This window comes from Falco punctatus, assembly GCF_963210335.1.
Source record: "Falco punctatus genome assembly, chromosome: 15".
In the NCBI taxonomy this organism is placed as follows: domain Eukaryota; kingdom Metazoa; phylum Chordata; class Aves; order Falconiformes; family Falconidae; genus Falco; species Falco punctatus.
Window position 1 is genome coordinate 20,309,171 of NC_137595.1, and position 22,081 is coordinate 20,331,251.

The 22,081-nt window shown below is 41.6% G+C and overlaps 2 protein-coding genes across 2 annotated transcripts in view; one reads left to right on the forward strand and one right to left on the reverse strand.

Annotated features, from left to right (window-relative positions):
- The window catches only part of DCX (doublecortin), a 143,062-nt gene that overhangs the window by 113,119 nt on the left and 7,862 nt on the right, over positions 1-22,081 (reverse strand). The window lies entirely within an intron of this gene.
- The window catches only part of SERTM2 (serine rich and transmembrane domain containing 2), a 41,683-nt gene that overhangs the window by 13,831 nt on the left and 5,771 nt on the right, over positions 1-22,081 (forward strand). The window contains exon 1 of the mRNA XM_080365927.1: positions 1-22,081. This exon is cut by the window's left edge and continues 13,831 nt beyond it; it is cut by the window's right edge and continues 5,771 nt beyond it. Within this exon, the coding sequence (XP_080222053.1) occupies positions 10,308-10,586 (279 nt within the window). The 5' untranslated portion in view covers positions 1-10,307 and the 3' untranslated portion in view covers positions 10,587-22,081.

A 22,081-nucleotide genomic window follows, 5' to 3' on the forward strand; every position in this document is an offset into this window, starting at 1 on the left:
TTAAAGAATCTGCAAGTTATGCCTCATGGGGCCCTGCCAGTAGTGAGTGAATACTTGAGTCTATGAACACTGGGTTGAGACCAAAATACCATCCTGGATAACAGTGAACTCCAGCTTTAGGACAGTTTTCTGCTCAGAATTTGAACTCTGAAGAAAACTCTTTTACTGATCAGCCCTGTAGTTACAGTGCTGCCTGGCAAGTTTAGGTGGTACCTTTGACTGCAACAGGAGGAGAAACACATGTTTTAACATGGGTGACTGTATCTGAGACCTTCCTCACATCATCTGTGCTGTGAAAAGCACCTTTCAGGGAATTGCATCTAAACCTTAACCCTGCAAGCTGTTCCTGCAGGCAGAAATCTGTGTGAAGCCCACAGGAATCAAAGGGCTCTTTGCATACAGACAGGCTCAGCTCTGGGTGGGCCAAGATGGGCTTTGTGGTGACAGTGTGTCCCATGGCTCAAGAGCGGTTCATTCACTTGCCCATGGGCCAATATTAAGTAACACTAAAGGCAGTGCTGTCCACAGCTAGAGGACGGAGCCAGGCGGTGGAAAAATGAGGCGGGAATAAAACCCAAACAAGTAGATTTTCAGGCTCCATCAACAACGTCCAAAGTTTCAGAATCAAACAGATAGAGCACCAAAGCATGAAACATACATTTTTCACGCAAATACATACTCCAGGTGTTGTTTCTGATACTGAGGTCCATACCAAGTCTCCCCTAGGGCACTAGCCCTGCCATGCAGACAGGAAGAAAAAAATTCCATGAGTGACCCAATTCCCAACAAATGCTGCACTGTCTACATGGATTAGTTGTCCATGATGCAGAGAAACAACTTAGTGTCCTAAAAGCCAGTCTGCTATTTTGTTGCTAAAAAAAGGCCCAGTTGTTAGTATTTATTGGGCATTGTTATCAGTTATATTAAGATCATCTGGTAAGCAGTGCAGATGGGCTGTAAGACAAGCCTGATTTGAGAGATAAAAACAAGCACCCAATTTAAATGACTAAAACTGAGTGGCTCACTGGCATGCAACCACCTCTCAGGTTGTATCTTAGCAACTGGCCAGCCAAAAACAGACGATCAGCACATCTGAGAGCTTCTCCAGACTTACCTGAAGCTCTTGGGTCTAGGAATTGTGCTGAACTCCCTAAAAATAGGCACTGCTGCAGGAACTGCCCTACTTCAGAAGAAAAAATAATATTCCAGACCATGGGCTGCAGAACCCAGGGTATATTTTAAGTTCTATCCCTGATGTGGTGTTCAACTAATTTTTGCCAAGGCCCACAAGGACCTGCGTGGGACCTTGATGAAGGGTTGCTCTCATGTACTTGCAGTTTGGATCCAAATGGAAGCTGCTTTTTAGGTAACACCTTGCTCCAAGAGGTTGTCCATACGACCCTACTCACTGCCAGCTGGCCGTACCTGAGCTAGCTCTTATGGACTTACCTAGAGCCCTGGAAGTCTCTTCTGTGAGTGGTGTTAACACCATTTTGGGGACCTGCAACGCCTTCTTCAGAAGCTCGCTCATGAAATTGAAGCTTAGGATGGTTTCAGACAGGATTCTGTGCAGGACAATGTAGCCCTTCACTGACAACAGTAAATCAAATTAGAAATGTTCCTAAAAATTAGCAGTAACATCAGACTAGGCTAAATGTCTTCAGTTATCTGTGGGAGAGTACATTTCTATAAATAAACTGAAGCATTGCAATATTTTTGAAGGAAGTTCAAAACAAAGCTAAATTGTCAAAACAGCCCAAAGCCTTTTGAAGCAACAAAACTGTTTAAACTCTTTTAGTCCAAATACATGAGCATTTTCAGACACTGAACAAAACAAGACTGTGTGGGAATGCACAGAGGGAAAGGCACTTGGCTTTGCTGGAGCAGTGGGCACATGACCACATGCATTTGCGTAGCACTTAGTATTGATATTGTTGTTGTTGGGGGGGGCAGGGAGTACTAATACTTTTTCATGAAAAAGAAATGAGACAGAGAGAAGACAGTATATTTTATTGGGGCCCTTAGTGGTCTAAGCAAGAAACAAACTCCAGGCAACTTTCTTTGCTTTCAAGGATTCCATCCCACGGGCTGTGGTATTTCTCCCTTAAAGCTGGGTGCAGCTAGACCTATTTCACACAAATCTGAATGAGCAATGAATAGTTGAAAGTCCAAACATTCATTAGAGGCTCCTGACTCAAAACCTACTGAAACATGATTTTTCATGTGTTCCACAAGCCCGTTTGTGGTATAGATCATCTGCTACTCAGTGCCATGGCCATAAAGACAAAACATATTAAAACAAATTAAAACAAGAACATATGTACAACGGATTCCACTCTGCCAAAACAGGCAGTACTAAGTTTTGTCACTTGCTTCAGCATCTCTCCACAGTACCTTACCCTCTTGTTCATAGCACTTGTACAGTTCTAGGTGGAGACTAGGAACCATCCTGATCTTTGGAAAAACAACAACTCAAGCAAACACCTCAGGCAGTTCCAGTTACCTAACTCTCCTCATGGCAGCAAGGGGCCTCCTAGCACCTCTGGGGGTGGCCAAGGCAGGGGTGAGGAAGGCAGGAAAAGCAAAGGACAGGTCTTTTGCCACGTGATATATCTAATAACATCTGAGCACCCTGGGAGTTGGACCTTGTGGCCTCTAAAGCTAGAGAGGGGCTGGGCACCTCTTCAAGGAGGTGTCCAATGGGTCACTACATTGCACAGCTACAAAGCCTGTTACAACCACAAAAGCTGTTTAAAATTGAACACTTGGCAGTCCAACGCTGTCTGACTGTACCTCACTGAAGGACTGTGTGTGAAGTGTCTTGAAAATACAGAAATGCTGAGTATGATTATTGCCATAAGTAATGAATACAACTAGAAATTCACAATGCTGAGCTGATTTCTAAGCCATCTGGTGCAGGTTTCTAGCAGTGCTCTCAGGGGAGAAGTGGGTGAACTCCACCTAAGCTCTTTGAAAGCCAGTGAAACTCCAGGCAAGCTGAGCTGCCTCAGCTCAGTACAACAACTCAGTCAGCCAAACTCTTATCCAGGCAGGGATTAACCATGTAAGTGAAGGAAATTGTTTTAAGAGGAGGAAAGAGAAGGACAGAAATGGAGAAACAGCGAGCTGGTATTAAGTGTAACCTCTAAACAACAGGTGGAAAATATATCCAAACACCGAATATGATTCAGACATAATAAATCTGAGTTAAAAGTCTGCCTTTCTGCCCTTAATACTGAAAACTCAGCCCCTGCTTCTGTTTTCTCTGTCATCTTTGACATGTGCACAGACACCTACCAAGTTGTGGCTCTTTCCTGAGTTCAATATACAGCATCTACATTAGCAAAAGAGACCTCTCGCTTGGCCCTGGCCCTCCCAAACACAAACAGCCCCAAATGATGGAAGGTCTTTACAGCTAAGGATTTGAATAAACCATTCTGGGATGTGTCTGCTAGGAAAGGGACATGGGGAGAGAACTGCACAGCTCTTTCTCCACTCACTGCAGCTGCACTGAAAATATTTTTTAAAGACCTGAAGTATGCATTTACTATGTTCACAGGACTCATGAATTTGGATAACAGAAGCAGCCCTATAGGAACATACAGATTACACACGCTAGCAATCATTCAAAGATCTTATTTATGCATTGTTAAATCCAAATTTCACTCTAAGACTGGTATGGGCCCATTATGAGAAAGATATATAAAATGACCTGATACAAAGTTTGAGACACAGGTCAAATAACGCAAAGACCCTAACAAGCTCCCTGGTGTTTTGCTCCCAAATTCTCAATGGCTGCTTAAAAAATTACTTTCACTGGGCTCATATCTCTGTGTATTTCCACGGGAATTTGTACACCTTCAATTTATGTAGCACAAATTTGTCATTGATTGGCCCAAAAATTTACATAAAGAGAAAGCCTTACATACTTCTCAACAATTCAGGAACTCAGCAATCACTCAGTCAAGCATTTATCAGACTCAGCTGTTATAAATTGTGGCATTATCTAAAATTCATCTGTCTTCATTATACCCCGCTACAAAGGAAACAAGAAATCTAAGTGTACCCATCCAGCAAACAGCAGCTTGGTCCCACAAAAGGGAGAGATAATTTACTGCAAAACCAACAAAGGGGAAAAAAGCTGAGCAGAGAAGCTGGATTGCACGGATGGGGAGAGAGAGCCTTTCATTTCAACACTGCTCATTAACATTATATAGAAAGCAGGGTCGCAGGATTTCAACACGTCTGTCTCTTCTGGGTCTCAAAACTCAACAAGCAACATAGTTCCTAGTTAAATAGAGCTCTCATTTGTTTCTTTTTTAAATAAGAGGGCATGTACCCCGGGTTTGGAGGTGCTGTCAGGTAGTTAGTTGGTAAAGTAGCAGTTGTACAGATTCCAGGGAAAAATACACATAATCTTCCTTCTGGTTTATCACTGCATTCTCATTCCTATGCGCCTAGCAGGGAATCATGGCATAGACTGCAACACTGGGCACTGCACATGATATTACAACAAAGGAAATGTGAAATAAAATCAGCAATCAAAGCTGTCTTAGAAGTCTTGGTTTTCAGAGAGTTCATCCCACTACAGAAGCATGGAAAAATTGTGTTTTTTCCAGGGACTATGTTTTATTTATCTAAATAGTGCTGCATTGCAATAATACACTGTGGTGGTGAGCCCCAGAGATTGAAGAGCCCTTAGAGAGATGGATTTATAATACAGCCCTCCGCCCCCGGAGGATGAAAGAGTTGTGCAGCTTTGGGTTTCATCACTCTTTGTCCCCTCTGCTCAGGCTGTGGCCATGGGGGACCAGAGAGGAAGAGCTATTCTGAGGAGACAGTTTTGAGATTAAACGACTCTATTTTGTCACACAGAAAGCTGTAGAGAGCGAATGAACTTGTCTTTCCCAAATCCCTGTGTGGGACCCACTTTTCAGAGGGGAACCTTGCTCTCAGTGCCCCAAACACAGGCTACAAAAGACAACCTGTAGGCACTGGGAACTACCACAAGCCAAGTGGCCAGTGTGGGCTTGTGCATCAGGTTCACCCCATGAGGTGCCTCCAGCCAACCCACCTCCTGGGGTACAAGGGACATGGACATGTAAAATACAGCTGCATGCTGCTGTACACAGCTCAGTGCTTAGAGCTGCAAACTGCAGCTACTCCATCTATGTACTGGTCACATCCAGCTGTGGTCCTCTGCTGGTGAAACCCTGGGGGTCGCTGCAATGCATCAAACTGAGCCACCTTACATAAACCAAAGGAAACCTTGTTCCCTATCATCCCTCTGAAACATGCACACCACTAAAATTATAGAGATTCATTGATAAGTTTTACCCTAATTTGTGTCATAAGTGGAACAGGATCACAAAACATCTTTGCTTTGTCAGCCAGAGGGGAGCTAAGAAATGCAGGTCAAAAGGTGTGGTAATCAGAGGGATCAGGATGGTTTGAATTCTCACCCTAATCTTGGCTCCTTCTATCTCATTTCTGCAGATAGATCTGTGCTTCACACATTCATAAATTGGTGAAAATAATTTTTCCCCACAACACTGCAAAGTTGGGGTTATGCTTGTTCATGCACAATTTCAAACTACTCAGGGGACAGAGGACCGTAAACTAAACCAGCCTCACAGCCCATCCCAAACCACTAAACTGTAAGCACAGGGACAAAAACACATCAAAAGCTGCAATGCCACAGAGCAATGCCTGGGGACTATCCTGAGGGTCTCAGCTGAAAAGTGACACTTGTTCATGGCTCCAGACGGGAAGCCAGCTGGGAGCCCTCACCAGGGAACCCTGCCCAAAAATCACAAAACAAAAAACCTTTGCACCTTCCAGAAAATTAGAGATAACCTGTCCTCCTGGCACATGTCTTATTCCACAATTAGCAGGCAGCAAGCACGAAAGGGTTAAGACGAACCTTGCACAAACTTTGCTGTGAGCTGAGCTCACAGCCTCCCTCCCTTCCCTCCTTGCCTGCTGCCAAGACGCAGCAGCACCCAAGCGCTACCCATCCTCTCCGCTCTGCTGCCTGCCGCTGCTGAGGGAGGGGACTCGCTGTTTCCATCCATGCAGTGAAGCTCATGAAGAGAAGGTTCCTTTGTCCCCTTCTCCAGCTGCCTGCGAAGGAAGGGCATCAGCAGTGATGTCCAGTTAGACTGTCAGTTGACATCTCAAGACCGGGAGTAAGAGCCATTCCTGCCAGCAAACCATGTGAATTCAGGAGCAGATGAGAAGAAAGTGCACTTGGCATGTCTGTTGCTGAAAAGACAATATCCTGACTCCAGCAATAAGACAGCAAATCTTATCGGCTCAAATCCCACTACCTGGGAGGAGATGTTCCTAGATAAATCACCAGCAAGCTCATGGTCTGAACCAGCTGCTCTAGTGCCTAGCCCCAACACCCCTGCCTGCTCTGAAAGGTAACTATGCTTTATTCTGTTCTCTTCCTATGCACTGCCACAGCTGAGACACTGACATGCTATCTTGCACTTCAGCATGAGAACAAAAAATACCATCCACCACTGAAAGAAGACACACACACACACACACACTCACCCCGCTTCCTCTTCCTCAGATCCTACCTGGAGAAAATGGACAGAATTGATACTTTGATGCTTTGTTTACGTTTCTACAATAATGATTTTTTTTCTCTAAAGGTCACCTAGACAGAATACACCTGGTACTGTATGTGTTCAAAACCAAACCTTTCTGCGCTTGCCAGCCAGTTCAGTGCAGTTTAACAGCCCTGGAGAAGCTACACAAGTAATTGTGTGACTATTTTGTCCCACTTACCTCTTTGTAGTAGCTGGAGTATTGAGTGGAAAAGCAAAATAGAACTCAGAGAATTTACTTGCACTTTCAGAGATGCCTTGCTGGCAAGTGCAAGCAAGCACTTACACCAAATACGGGAGTAAAGTACGGGAAGCAAGTAGGCAAGATGAGACATTTACTGCATCTGCAAGATCAATTTATACTGTCTGTCTGCACTGTTTTGGGGAAAATCTTTCTCTCCGCTACTGTGTGACCTACAAAAGTGCAGAGTAGGGCCACGCAGTCTTCATAAAAAACTCCCCAAACCTGAAGGTCCCCAAACCCTGATAGCTGCAGTGGGAGGATGGTAATTTTGGATCATGAATTTCCTGTCTCAGTGACACACTCTGAGAAAAAACCTTTCTGTTGTTTTGTATGAGGCTTCTATTTTCATTACTGATTTTTATTAAATGAAATATATTGGGTTTGGGTCTTTTTAATCTTTGGTTAAAAACAACCACTAACTGATAAAAAAAGAAGTGTCTGCTTGGAATCAATCTGTACCCACTGAGCATCAGCGAACACTAATGGTGCTTGGCACCTTTCAGAAACGGGAGCATGGCCCAGCCAGAAGAGAATAACTAAACCTTGATCAACAACTTAGATCACAGGAATGTGGGCTCCAGTTATGCTGCTCTGCTCTGTAACAAACTTTTACTTACTATCTCTATCCATGGACTTGAGGGCTTCTCACGGTAACCAGTGAGGTTTTGCCTCTTGTAATCTGAGTCATACAAAGTTACAGTGCTGATCTGTTCTATACAAAGTTTATTCAGAATCTTTGTGTACCACTTATTTTCACATGACCTCGGTCTCTACAGTCTTCAAGCCTCTGTTCCTTAACGGGGAGTATGCAAAGCTAAATCTACAAATACCCAAAAAGCTGTGCCCAATGAGGTAATTGGTAGATTGAAAAGCAAAAATCTTCGGGATTGCCTGGAGCTACTGAATTATTTCTGGCTCATTTCTGGAAAAGATGTAGTTAATTTCACAGCTTTCTGAGTAGTAAATTGCTCCAACAATTCTATAGTTGAGGGGAAAAAAAAAAAAAAAGGCAAGCTGTGCCAACTCCCCAGTGCTAATACTTTTTTACTATTAATCTGCTCCTTTTATCAATAAATGCCCAGCTGAGCTTTGTTAATTCAATGTCTTGGTTTGTAGTTAATTATTGAACTTCAGGCTAATGTCCTTAGCATTCTGCAGTCTAATTTTATGAAGTATGTAAAACCATTAGGCTCTCTGCTTAAGGAGAGCAGCTCTGGCTTTTGCTCTCAGTAAGACGGCAGATGAGATGGGCAAAGTCATTGCTCTGTACTTCAACTCAAACAAGTGTCAGATTCCAGACTGATTACATTTCATTATCAACTGAGAAATCACGTTGTTAAAACAGAGGTTTAATATGGCCAGTAACCTTCACACCCTCTATTTCCCACCTGCTGTGTAACATAAGAATATTCTTCATGGGGGGAGAATGTCCATTTATATGTTTGAAGTGTGAAAATCACAGTTATTGCCCTATAATTGAGAGCAAAAGTGCCTGGCTGTAACACAACCTTCACTTTCATGTCCTATGTTTTTGCATCAGCACCAAACCTGCTGCCAGAATAACTGGCTCCAAAGGGATCGTGTCAGCTCCTGGAAAAATACTGAGCAGGCCTTTTCTACCATGCTTGCCCATACCCTCCTGCACAAAGCAGAGTACAGAATCCACTACCCGCACAGGGACTGCAGAAGTCAAATTCCCCAGGCAATTTTTTCAATCAGCAATTTGGCCCAGCTTAGCCAGACTATTACTAAGCAGGATCCGGCCCAATAATCCCTAAACTGGATCACTGTTATCTCAAATGCTTTGATACTGAAGAAGGTATTGTAGGAGCTGGGAGGTAAAGTGTAGACAATCCCCAGCATCTCTCCTCCAAAATCTCAGCACATCAGATGTTTCTCCATCACGTGAGCCAAAGTAGGTCTGTCTTGTCTGTAATGCAAGCCTGAGTATCAGTGCTTTGATGACTCAGGCCTCCAGATTTCAACCGCCCCTATCTGAAAAACAGCAAGGTGTTGTTCCTATTGGTACATGGCTGAGAACATAACCAAATGCTGCCAATAAACAAGCTAGATTTTACAATCTGAAGGCCCACGAAAGTAAAAAATTTTTGCAGCAGTGCCTTTTAGGTGAAATCTTATCTAAAAGCTGTTATAATTTTTACTTAACATTTCATTTTACTCTGACTACCATAGTATATTACCATATTAATATTACTCTATTTACATCTTATGTAGGTGTATTTGTAATGAACATCATCACTTTGTATCAGTGCTATCATTTTTGCTTCAGCTAAACCCAAAATTTTGGTCTTATCACAGCAGAATATGATGCTTTTGGGCGTACCATTTACAGTGAAATTTCAGCATTTATGTTTTCTGTTTCCAGCTGGAAGAATTGACAATGCTAAAACATTAAGGTGCCCCCCATTTCTAGTAAGTTCTGCTCCCAGGAGGTGGTGAAGTGCCATATCCTGCGGCAGAGTTGCCCCAGTGGGACAGGCAGGGCTCTGGATGCCTGCCAGGCACACCCTACCTCAGAAACAGAGGGTCCTGATAAACAATCGATGAGACGCATGGTGGAAGATAGTGCCTGGATTCATATCTTCCTTTCCTCCGTGGCATCTAATTCCATAGACCATGGGACTTTCTCTTACTCATAAGTAAGCAGTGAGTGTTACCAGAGGAGATCCTAACAATTAGATTTGCATGGGCTTTCTCTAAATACTCAGTGCTTCTAATCTCAAGGTGTCTCACAGGAGCATGACAAGTGTTTTCTTCTCTGTTCTAAAGATAGCACATATAGACTAGGCTATTTTGGTACCTGATTTCATTTTTTTATCCCTCTCTCCTTTTTTTCCTTTTAGAAAGCTGACCTTTTGGCTGTTCCTAATGAGAAACTCAAAACTCCATACTCTTTAAGCAAATATCAATAGCCCTGGATTAGGAGTGAAGAGATCCCCCAGCAGCCTGGCAAAGCAGAAAAACCCCATCCCCAGCTCATACAAGGATAAACCACCTGCTGTGGGAAAAGCTGGCAGAAAGCTCTGTTTGGAAAACAACACTTGCAAAAACCAAAGCGGTGCAAACCTTTGCAGCTCAATTTGAGAGAAAGACCAAAGCTTTCCACCTGCCAAAGGAGGTGATCTACCAAAAGAAGGACCAAAGCATTTTCAGTACAAAATAAAAGGCAGTGTAAAACACAAGTTCAATGCTTGTTGTCATTGTAATAGCAACTTGCAAAATGATTTGCAAAGGCCTGTCTCATGCAGTGTGCTTAACTGTGTGAACCAGCAGCCCTGAGACCAAGAGGATGGAGCATATTTATTACTGAAGCCATCATGCCATCTGTCCTAAGTTTCCTCTCTTGACCTCCTTTGTGAGTCTGGTGAGGAAGACAGGAAATCTGAAGGTAAATAGGGAAAATGGACGAAAGCTGACAGAGAGCAATGACTGAGTTTTATTTCAAATTCCGTGGAAACCTGACTGGCCGAGTCCACTTTCCAACTCTGGCTACAGAAGTAGACACAACAGCAGATAAATATTCCAGCCTTTATGTGTATGTGGGATTGTTCCTAACACTTCTGGCTATCCTCCTCATATTGCTTTTTTCCATGCTCTTGCGCCTCAAGCATGTTATTTCCCCAATCACCACATCTCCAGAGAGCACTGAGAACGCCCAGCAGTTCACTGATGTAGAAATGCACAGTAGGATTCCTACTACCTAGAGATGCCAAAGCAAAGAGGGCTCTGTGCTTGTGAAACATGTTTTGCTCAGCAAAATGGTGGTGGAAAGAATCTCTGCCTGCCTATTGAGCCCTACAACTTACCGCATAACCATCAACAGCAGCACTGAGTATCTGGAGAGTGTTGGGCAACTTTGACAGGCTGCCTGGGACCCACTGGCTGTTGACACTACAGGCAACGTGTACAACACTCTCAATAAAATTTATATTACAGAAACTTTCTGCTGTCAGGAAAGACTCATATCCCTCTAAAAGCCCTTGCAGAAAATAGTAAAAGCCACAATAATGACAGCCAAAAACGCAAAAGAGACACATACCAGAATGTGTCCTGGAGCCTGTATTTACTGACCTATCTCTCTGCCCTTAAATTCCTTGCTTGTAAAAAGAGTTGAATCAACAAAGTTAAGTGGCATAAGCGGGAAGAGCCCACAGGGCACATACAGAAATTATCAGTGGTTTGGAAATTCTCAGGCATTTCTCCCATTCAAGAGGGAAAACCTTAAACTGCCTTTTTTCCACTTGAGTGACAGATTTACACAACAGAGTTTCAGAAGTATATAAATGTTTCATCACCTGCTGGAACTATTGGTTTCTGACATTAAAAACGGTACAGTGAATAGTTGCATTCCAGACATCAGAAAGAGACAGAACTTTCAAAATAGGAAAGCAAATAAAGATAAAATTTAACAAAGGTTTTAAATAAAAGAAACCATCAGCAGGAAATGAGCAGCAGGGGAGAAAAAATGTTAAAAGACACTATAGCTCTCTTCCTTTGTCCTCCATTCCATTAACTAAGCTGAATGAAAACATGTTCGTGCCTTTCAGCCTTCCCAGTATCACTCAGTCATTAAAATGCAGTGTGAAGTTTGGGAGTCAAATGGACATTGTTCTCCTAACAGACTCAGATTCATAATAACATTTCCTTTCATACCCATGTTGGGTTTTCTTTCTCAAAACACAGACTAGTTCTTCCAAAGCTTTTTCATTTGTTTTCCTCCAAAGAAAGTTGAAGAAATGCCAGGGCCTGGCACTGCAATAATGAATCGTGTGAACAGCTTTGTATACAGACCAGTAGGGAACATGTGGATGGAAAGTAAACTCAGTGAGCACTAAAGGAAAGCCTGGGTTCAAATATCCTGGTGATCATTTGGAACAGTGAGGAAAAAAATTTTTACTTAAATTTATGAAACAACAATCTGACCCAATCCTTTTACCTATGAGTGATGTACAGAGATAGACTTTGCTTCTGTGGATGGGAAAGATGGAATCAAATGTGGCCTATCACTTCTGGGAGAGCCACTGCCTCTTACAGAAAAACCTTGAGTGAGACTGTTTCAGCCTACATCTCTAATCGGCATGAATTTTACCCAGCCTATCTTCTTTATTACAGTCTAATTCTAGCTTAGCGATAAACACTCCAGGTGTTTTCCACATTTGTATACACTTTGCCAATTCTCTTCTCTCCAACAACTTGGAAAGTGTAAACTCCCCACACAAAACCAGTGTGGAAGTTAGAGAAGACACTGACTCCAAGAACTTGTGATAGTAACACGAAATTGTTTCTCCATTGCTTTCTGTACAGCAGGTTGTATATTTACCCTTAAAGGCCTGCATATGGGTGGGCTGTTTGGAATAGGAATATGGCTTTTACAGCTGATTGTTGTGAGGGGGAGCAAAATGATAAGTAATGTCCATACTGGATGCAGTTGGTCCATGGACAAGACTAGTGTTTTTCTCACCAATGTATTTAGTACGAAACTACTTTAAAATCACTTCCTTATATTGAATAGCACCTTTCATACTCCATTAACCCCCACATAAGCAGGTTTAATTTGTGAAATAGCATGGTGACTGTGTAAGGGAATACAGCAAACCATACACTCTCAGCAGTATCTTCCCATGCCACACTTGGCTGTGTTTACCTGGAAAAGAAGGCAGCAGGAGGGTTACCCTCAAGCTTTCTGCCATGGGGACAACACACAGATACCACCAGGCAGGATGGTGGCTTCGCAGCCCATCTAAAGATTGGCCTCTCAAGGAGTGCTACTCCCAGTACTGCACAACAGCCCAAATTCTGTGTGATGATTTGGAGATTAATCCAGCTAAGACGACAGCTACTGAGTTAGTCAATGACATTTAAATTTAACAAAAATCTATGCAGATCAAGGTGGCTTGGTATGTGTCTTTCATTCAGCCGTCATGAGGCAGACTAGCCCAGGCTCAACATCTGGCTTACCCTGTACAACCTCTCAATTTTCCTGATGTGCCATTTGAAAGCTACAACTTACCTAGACTGTAAATGTTCTAACATACTAAATCAGCATCTAACCACACTAGTCTTCCAGCACAACTATCTGTGAAAAAGCCTTATTTCCAAGATGCTGCAGGACAGATTCAAATGTTGACATAAAATACCAGACCTACGAACAGAAAATGACAGCATCAGAAGCTGAGTTGAGACCCAAATTCTGATTCCTCTGATCTCAGCTGACAAGCCTCCCAGAGGTAGGTGTCAAAACTGTGCTTCTTTCTTTTGCACTAAAGATTGTTAATTCAGAAGAGTTTCACAACCCTTTAGAACTTATTCAGTAAATACTGTAAATAAGAGAGTAATCACTTTATATATCCTCACATTATATCTTTGGGAAGACTGCGTATTCTATATAATACTGCTAAGGAGGGCAGCCCCATCTTCTAACATAAAAATGCCAAGTTTTCCTTTCTAAAGCTTCATTTCACACAAAGGATCTGTCCCACTTGATACATCTACAGTCCCAGAGCACTTACAGTACCTCATTTATCTGTACAATGCCAGCAAATTTTAAAGTCTTTCCTGTTGAGAAATATAAAAATGCCTTTTCCTCCTTGTCATTCTCATTTCTGATGTCCAAGACCTGATGTCTCTGAGAAAAGAGACTGCTGGGATGCATTGACCTGTGCTTGTTGAGTGGGCTTTAGTGGACTTGGGCATTCTTTGGTTATAAGGAGAGTTATTGGAAATTTTGCATGGATTTGCTGGATCTTGGAGAACTGCAGGTGTCACATCCACACCCTTCCCTATCCAGCAGTCTGTTTCCCTCCCACTTGTCCATCTGTTATGAAAACTGTTTTTTTTTACAAAAATAAAGAAACATTCTACTATCAATGGTGAGTCAGTGACTGCTCTGTACTATTCCCATGGTGGATCTAAGATACCAGCTTATATGCAGAAACAGGCTCAAGTGCTGCCACTCATTTAAAATTAATTGCTGGCCTCAGGGGACATCTGTGTAAGAAGACCCCCTACCAGTCTGTGTAAGTATTACTTGAACCAGGACAGTTTGCCCCCATCTTTGACATTGGAAAAAAATACGACTATTTAGTAAATTCATCACCTCCTCCGCTCCCTGCCTGCGGGGGAAGACAGCCACCTGTTTGTCGTTCTGAAGGAGCAGCAAAATAACTATGCATTGCCATTGTTCCCTGTAGGTGGGACTGTGAGGTCAGAGTAAGCCTACAGTTATCAGAACACCACCATCGCTCCCAAATCTCCCAGGGTATTTAGTCTAGGAGATGCCAGGACCTGAGTATGGTGTAACTCCCCAAACCATATATATTCTACAGGATTTCGGCTTGAGTAATCTCATCCACGATTTCCAGCCACATCCATGAATTTTCTGCATTAACAAACCCTTAAGCACTGAGCAGAAAAGGTTGGTATGTAGAATATATTCCCTCTCTGTGTCAGAATATATAAAAATAAACTTTTATTTTCATATCCTCACAGGGCTGCAGAGGAGAACATAATTTTGCAAACAGCATAATAACTCAGCAGAGGATCAACCTTGAGCTCCCCAAAGGACCTTTTTCAATTTTACTTGGAAAAGAAACAAAAAATGTTTGAAACCCAAAAAGTATGTGAAGTCACTCATCCCGTTAACTGTCAGCATTAATGAAAACTTATTTGTATGCCTTGCCTTCACTAGGAAAAGAAGTATGTCCTTACCCTGCAGTCACTAAGGTGGTAACTACTTATGAGGTAACATCCTAGTGCAGATAGAGAGCTATAGCTTCAAAGCAGGTAAGCGTAACAGGAAAGATGCAGACAACTCCTCCTGCTACTTACCCTCTGCTGACAGTAAATGCTACAAGTCAATTTACTTGCTACAGATCAGGTAGCAAGTTAGGCGGGATTGTGGAATGATTGTATTTTTTTTTTCAAAGAAGATACATTTTTGTGCTGTGTCTATACTTCAGCTTAATTCTGGTATGGGCAGAAGGTTTGTTCACAGTCCTGTTTATTCATGTGCCCTGCAAAAAAAAAAATGCAGTCTTACAACAACATGCATAAGTAAAAATTCAGATGCAGATATATCTGAAAAGGGGGGAAATCCCAAATGATATTTTCTTGGTACATGGGCTGTCAACTCAGTGGTTGCAATATTGATAGAAAAATAAACCTAGGGATGGCAAAGTCTGCCTGATATATGCAGTAGGTTTAAAAAAAGACTGCAGGAAATGTTAAGTAAAAAGCATCCAAATACGTAATTCTCTAAACAAATGCTAAAGCTACAAGATTTAAGACTACATCCTTGCTAACTGGGAAAACCATTATTTTCAGTTACTGTTCCTGACACAGATTTCACATTTGTTCACAAAAACAAACTGCATGTTATGCATTCCATCTACCAGAAGCCTAAACCTATGAAGCCCCTCTGAGATCTTCACCATCCTCAGACTTTTACAGAAGGTTGTGAAGTTCCAGCACACTTAAGAGCAGTCTTCAATTCCTGATGTTCATTCTGTGGGCACAGATATCAAAACAAAGCCTGAAATATCACAATGATAAGTTGGTTCCTTGCACACTTGCTTTCTAGAACGCGGTGTATGAAAATTTCTTCCTCGGTCCTTTCGTAAGAGTTAAAGTATCATCTAGGACAGTTGATGTTATGTGTGAAAAATAATCCTAAAATGAATTTCAATTTTGATGGATTGGATTTTTCAGAGGTGCTCTACAATTTCTTCATCTGAATGCAAAAAGAAGTTGTCCAGCTGTAAGCAATGCTAAGTTGTGAAAGCCAATCTGGATACAAGGGGGAAAGGCCTGTCCAATTCATATGTAATTAATAAATAACCCACTCCCTGTACTCCCACCTGAATTTCATGTCTATGTAAACTTGTCAACTGGGAAACAAATGATGAATAATTCAGAAGAGCTTCCCCTCCCTTCCTCCTCCTTTAGATTTATTAACCCATTTTCAAAGTACAATTTGATCAAGCTAATCAAGCCACAGACTTCCTAAACCGACTCTCTCTGCATTAATTCTGTCTTCATGGTCATAGTCCTGCTCTTACAGTCCCATTTAATAGCAGTCGATTAAGATACAACAACAGGCACCTGCAAGTCAAATAAGAGCTCAGCAACATTCTTTGATACTTGAAATCTGTCCTCTGCAAGCAAGAAATTGATCTATTTGATCTGGGCTGCTGTCCTAAAACCAGTTCCTCTTTAAGTCCTGAAACACTTGCACAATAGCTACTGGCTGACGTTTAGTCATTTAAGTTTATGAAAAAATACATACCTACCAGCAATACTGAAGGATCAAGTAGCACTTACCTGGGATACTTCTATGTATCCCACACATGCCAGCAAGCATTAGGCAGACAAGCTCTTCCTCAAAATGTGGGGGAGATTCAGAAGCAAACTGGGCTTGAGCTACCCTTTGCACTGTGTGGGCAAGCTTGTGCTGAATTGGGGCACTCTTCACAGGACAACACAGACCCATGAACTGGATCTGAGTGTATCACAGGCTTTGGCATCCTCCAGCACCTTTCCACTATTTTTCCAACATCCCTTAAACATTTCCCACATCAGAATCCTGTCTTTGGCCCAGAACTCACAAGTGGGTGTTTCCAGTGCTGTGGTGCGCAGAGCAACTGAGGGTGGATTTTTTTAAGGCTCTGTAAGCCTGTATTATCACCTGGAAAGACACAAACCTGGATGCCATCTGATGAAGCAAAATTTACAAGGAAGATCTCTCCTTCACTCCCTATGCCTTAGCAATCCTAACTTAAACTAATTCATGTTTATAGTAGTTAATGTGCAGCAAATGTGTAACAATGTTATAATGTTACCCCATAATCCTTAGCTTACTAGGAACCTGTCCAAATAGCTGTGGCATGACTAGCCCATAACGCCCCAGGAAGTTTACATATGGGCCAGTGTGAGGTTGTTGCAATAGACTCACTGGTAAATCTTACAGCTTGTCACAGCAGAATGAAACTGATGTGCATTTGCTGTTGTTCACAACTTTTTTATGCTTCCACAGCTTCGAAAAGCTCTGAACAGCTCTTTCAGCACTGACTCTCAGGATGTGGAGTCAGGTGATAACACCACAGCAGTTTGCATTTACTTCACGGTGGCATCTAGTGGGGAAGAAATGTGATGTGTTGACTGCATCCAACAAAACAGAGTGAGGAAAGAGCAAAGCATTCTGAATGCACCTGGTTTTGGCTAATGTGCTGAATTTGAAAGCTGTTGATTGTTATAGAGCATAACCAACACTGAAAGGGACAGTTAACCAACGAACTACAGTACAGCCACATTCTCCATATGCACATCGGCAGGCCACTTGGGAAGAAAGAAAACACTGGCATCAGGATTCTGAGGCTGCTTTTGCTTTGTTTGACTTTCACTTGTAACCATCCAACAATTCACTGCCAGACACATTGCTCTGCTGTCCTTACCTCCACACTCAGACTGGTTGGCACCAGCTTAGCTGGCATGAGGCTGAGTAATAATTTGCTGCACAGCAATTTGGGAAAAATATGCTGACAGACTGAATATACAGTAAGCCCAGGTGAGATTTTGCTCTATTTTCTACTTTTCCAGTGAATTTTGTCTAGCTTAGAATTCTTAAAACATCTCCAAATGGATACTGCTTTAGTGGAAATTCTGTGTCTTCAGTGCTCATGCTGTACAACAGCAATAAAAAAGAGATTAGGAAGAGTTTATTATGCTTTGAGGTAGTGGGATGGACCAGATGCCATCTTGAAGGCCCTTCTCTGAAAAGCTGCCTTCCACATCCATGACCAAGTCACAATTCAGACATAATACCTGTAGTCAACACTACACAATTTGGTATCACTCCTGCCACTTAAAGGCTCAAATAAGTCTTTACATTTTACGAATACTGATTAGTTCAGCATCGTTGCCTCTTTTTTTCTTCTGCTGAGGAAACTGGAGATTATGGGAATTATACCTCAAGAGCAGTGGAGAGAGTATGACTGTCCAGTTTATGCAGGCACACAAGTATCCATGACACAGAGAATAATAATCTGTACAATAGGCATGCAAGGCAAGGGAAGGTCTGTTATGGGTAGATGTGTGACTGTAGCTTTCTCCTGCTGTTTCGTCTGTTTTCTGGAGATCTTATTTTTGTGGGTGTATAAATTATTTCAATTGTTTCTTTCAGGGGAAGACAAACACGGCAAACAAACATCTCCATGGCCAGGAAGCAGTAAGAGCTGTTGTCTGTCTCTCAGGTGATTAGATCCAGCTATACCAGATTTTCACTTCCCAAACTATCATCTTCCAGCAGTAATCATCATTTGCTTTTGGGTTTTTTAGTAGACCAATCTGTAAATAAATGTAATATGCAGTCTTCCTCTTGGGAAGGCTGTTTATTCTTTCTGGTGAGTGAGCCTGAAAGATCTTTCATTCAGTGTTATAAAGTATGCCAGATCATTCCATTGAATGAAAATAAGAGTTTGGACTCAAGTTTTACTAGACAGCTGGGGAAGATGTGTTTTAGGCAATTTCAGTGTTAAACACTGCCTCGTTATTAAACACTGCAGGTTTAAAACTCGTAACAGAACATCAGGCACAATAAACTAATGCCTAGTGGTATGTGTACATGTGGTAACCTCATCTTTGAGTGAGTGTAGCCTGTTCTTTGTCATCCTCTTCCACAACCACCCTCTGTTGTGCTGAAGAAGCCTTGCAGCTCTTCTCTGCTGACTTTTTTGCCATTCAGCATTCCTTTGAGCAACCCTCAGTAGAGCTTTGCAGCTTAATGAACTAACTCAGGTTTGCAGAAATCCAATCAAATCAGTTGTTGGAACTTGGTCTGAAAAATAGAACTGGGAGTGAGGAAATCACAGGTTTTCCCCTTTTCAATCACAGGCAACCTATTTAATGATATAACAAGCCTGGTAACAGAAACTACAATACACAAAGCTAACTGCATGCCTGAGTAGTCTGGGTACCCACACTAGTTTGGAGTGTCTCAAAACTTCTTAGGAGTATAGTAGAACTTCTTTTCAGCCATTTTCTTCCCAATTCTCTCTGGTCCAACATTATTCCTTCAGTACGTCAATAAATCTATCAACTCTCAACTGACAGTAATGCTTTTAAGCATACATGAGTCATTATATTTGGTTTGAGCCTAGATGAAGGATGAGAGGAGTTTATACAAACTACTTCACATTCCCTCTTTGTCTGCCAGGATAGTCCTTCATTTCTTCATCTTTTTCTGTTGTTTGTTGTGGTTTTTTTTTTTTTCCTGTGGTAAGTGGCTGGCACAGTCTTTCTCTGGCTCTCTTTATCTATTGCAAAATGTATTATAATTAGAGTTCTTTAAGATTTTTAGCATTTCTAGAGGGAATTAGTTCTTTACAGAAGAAGGGTTTTTGCCATTGTGGGATTTGTACCATAATTAGACAAAATGATGGGGTAACTCCCAGTGGAAAAAAGGCACTGTAATTGGTGTTCATTTTTGTAACATAAACCCATGGAGATCATGCTGATTCCTCCTATTGCAGCCACTTCTAAAGCACAGGGTTCAGTTTCAAACTGATGTATCATTATTATGTAGTACCCACAAGTATCCTCAAGACTTCATCCATCTAAGAAGTCTGATGTGAACCTTCTTCCTCTGAGAAAAATAAAATGCCCCAAAGAACATTGAAGATCAGTGACATTTGCATTGCCCAGTCTCAGAAGCAACAGATTACAGCCAGCCATGCTTTGCTTCATGTTCCTTGTTCAGGCATCCTTGAACTCAAGTCAGAAAAGAAACACTTGGCACGGCACAAATCATACCTGTATGTCAAAGTAAGAGATACAATTTCTTCCAGCCTTCACAGTACATAGGCCAAGAAAATAGCTGATTACAATCATAGAACAGAGGTACCAACCACCAAAGACAGATCTTATTCAGTACAAGCAATACATTGCCAGACTTTGTGGGAAATGAATAAAAATATTTAAATGGGTTTATTGCATGTAACATATCATTAATGAGGGTAGGTGTTATTAAGAATTAACCAAATATTTGTAATTAGTTTTTAGATGAAAAATGCCAGTCTCACAAATTTTTGCTATTACCTTGCTGATTTCAGAAATGCAGGATGCTCACAGTTAAGCCAAGCAGTTAAATTTGCCTCAGCCACAAACGTATTTTTATGGACGAACAAAACAGTACTCTGTGTATATGCAGTTCTCCTAGCTAATTAGCACCTTGGGGTAGGTTGTTCATAAACAGAAAACAGTAAGGGACCTGCAATATATCCCAGCAGCACCTTCTGTAATACCAGTCTCAGAATCAATGAAGATTTCACTTGAATCCTCACCAAGTCATTGCCTCACAAAATAAAAAATAAAATTCCAGGTTTAGAGGAACCAAAGGGAATGATATTGCCTACTGTAACAGAAAGTTAAGGCGCTGGAGGGAAATAGGACCGCGTCTGCTTCAGAAGATGCTTCCTTTTGATCTTAGACATGAATCACTTCAATATCAAAGCTCATTACATCCAGAAAAATTAACTTATTTTACTAGTTATGCCAGAAGTGTCATTGTATCAACTGTGGGTGCTGCCAGCCAATTATATCCCTTTGATAAGGACAGAAAAGGAACATTATTTGCTTCATGGCAAAGACATTAGGTCAAGTTCAACACTGCCTGATAGCAACCTGGTAGCTGTTCTATACAATGGTTGCCAAGCAGCCTGCAAGTGTCCTCAGCCCAATTTCTGGTGGCCAGCTGCCCCTATCACCACTGAAAGCTCAGAGCTATTACACCAAGAGGATTAGAAATGGACCATGCTGTGAAGCATGAAGAATCTTCTTAGCCTTCACGGTTCCACCTCCTAAGGAAGGCAAACGAAAGCTGACCTGTCCGTACATCTGCCAAGTACGTTTCACCTCGCTTTTGGATTGATTAAAGATCTCAGTCTACCCTCAGCTGTCAGCCTAATCTGTGATACACTTAAAAATCAGACAAACCAAAACGAGGCCCTTCATTTGGACTGACTTAACCATGAATCACCATTTTAGTATGGACCGTGACAAGAACAGTGCTTTGTAGTGTGCCACTAACAGGAAACACTGGAACACAAAACCTTATATAAATGAACAGTCACATCACAGTTAGTATCTGCACATCTCTTGGTTTCATCAGGGAAAGGGAAAGGCAGTGTTACTGTACATAGAAGTACAGGTGGCCATGCACAAGTATGCTACAGGGTGAAGCAAACAGGACAATCGTGAGTTCAGCAAAGTTTTCTCTAGGGACAAGATAATGTAAAACAGTCTTGTTTTGACATTAGTGCATGCAGCAGTAATGACTCTCCCAAATGTAACACTGAGTTCTGTTTTAGATCTAAGTTAGTTAAATTACACCTGGGAGGAATCTGGTCCAGTATTTCTGAGTGAGTTCTAGCAAGATTATTTATTTTAAACAGCTGAATGTTGTCCTGGAATTATGATGCAAGAAATCTTGAAAGAAGATTCACTATTTTATGTTGATAACCTAAATAAGAGCATATTTGTAAAGTGCATAGGAACACACTCTCAAAACAGTTTTCCAGTTGTAAATATGACTATATACCTCTCTTAAATGTCTCTGCATATATCATTAGGACATGAAAAAATAAAAGCCACAATTTTTTATCTTCTATCTTTGTGAAAATCACTGCATAATATTAAATTTCTGGTCTGCCTCTGCATAAAATATTTCTAGCATTTTTGGCAGTAAAAAGGCGGCCATAAACAGGAAATGCATGCAAACAAAGATATTTCTGGTATTGATCTTCACAGTATGATTCATTGCTATATAAACATGCAAACAAAAAAAAACGGTGGCCCAGACAGCTGTTAAAGAATCTCCAAGTTGAGCTCAGTGGTTTTGGCAAGTATCTAGTGGCTACTTTGATCCCTAATGTCTAATGGAAACTAGACTGGCTATAAATAATAAGCTGACTATCCTCTTATTAGTATAAACAAAAAGGAAAGACAAATGAATCATGACTATCACTGCTATTAGCACCCCTCCTGCTGTTGCAAAGGCTTGGGAACGATGCAGAGGGTACAGTTCCTCTGAAAACCTGCTGGAAACAGGCAAGCTCAGTGTGTGAAACATTCGATCTTTCAGGTATCGTGCAGACCTGTGTTGGCTGTCTCCGCTGATCAGCTGGGAAGTTAAACTCTTATGCTTTCA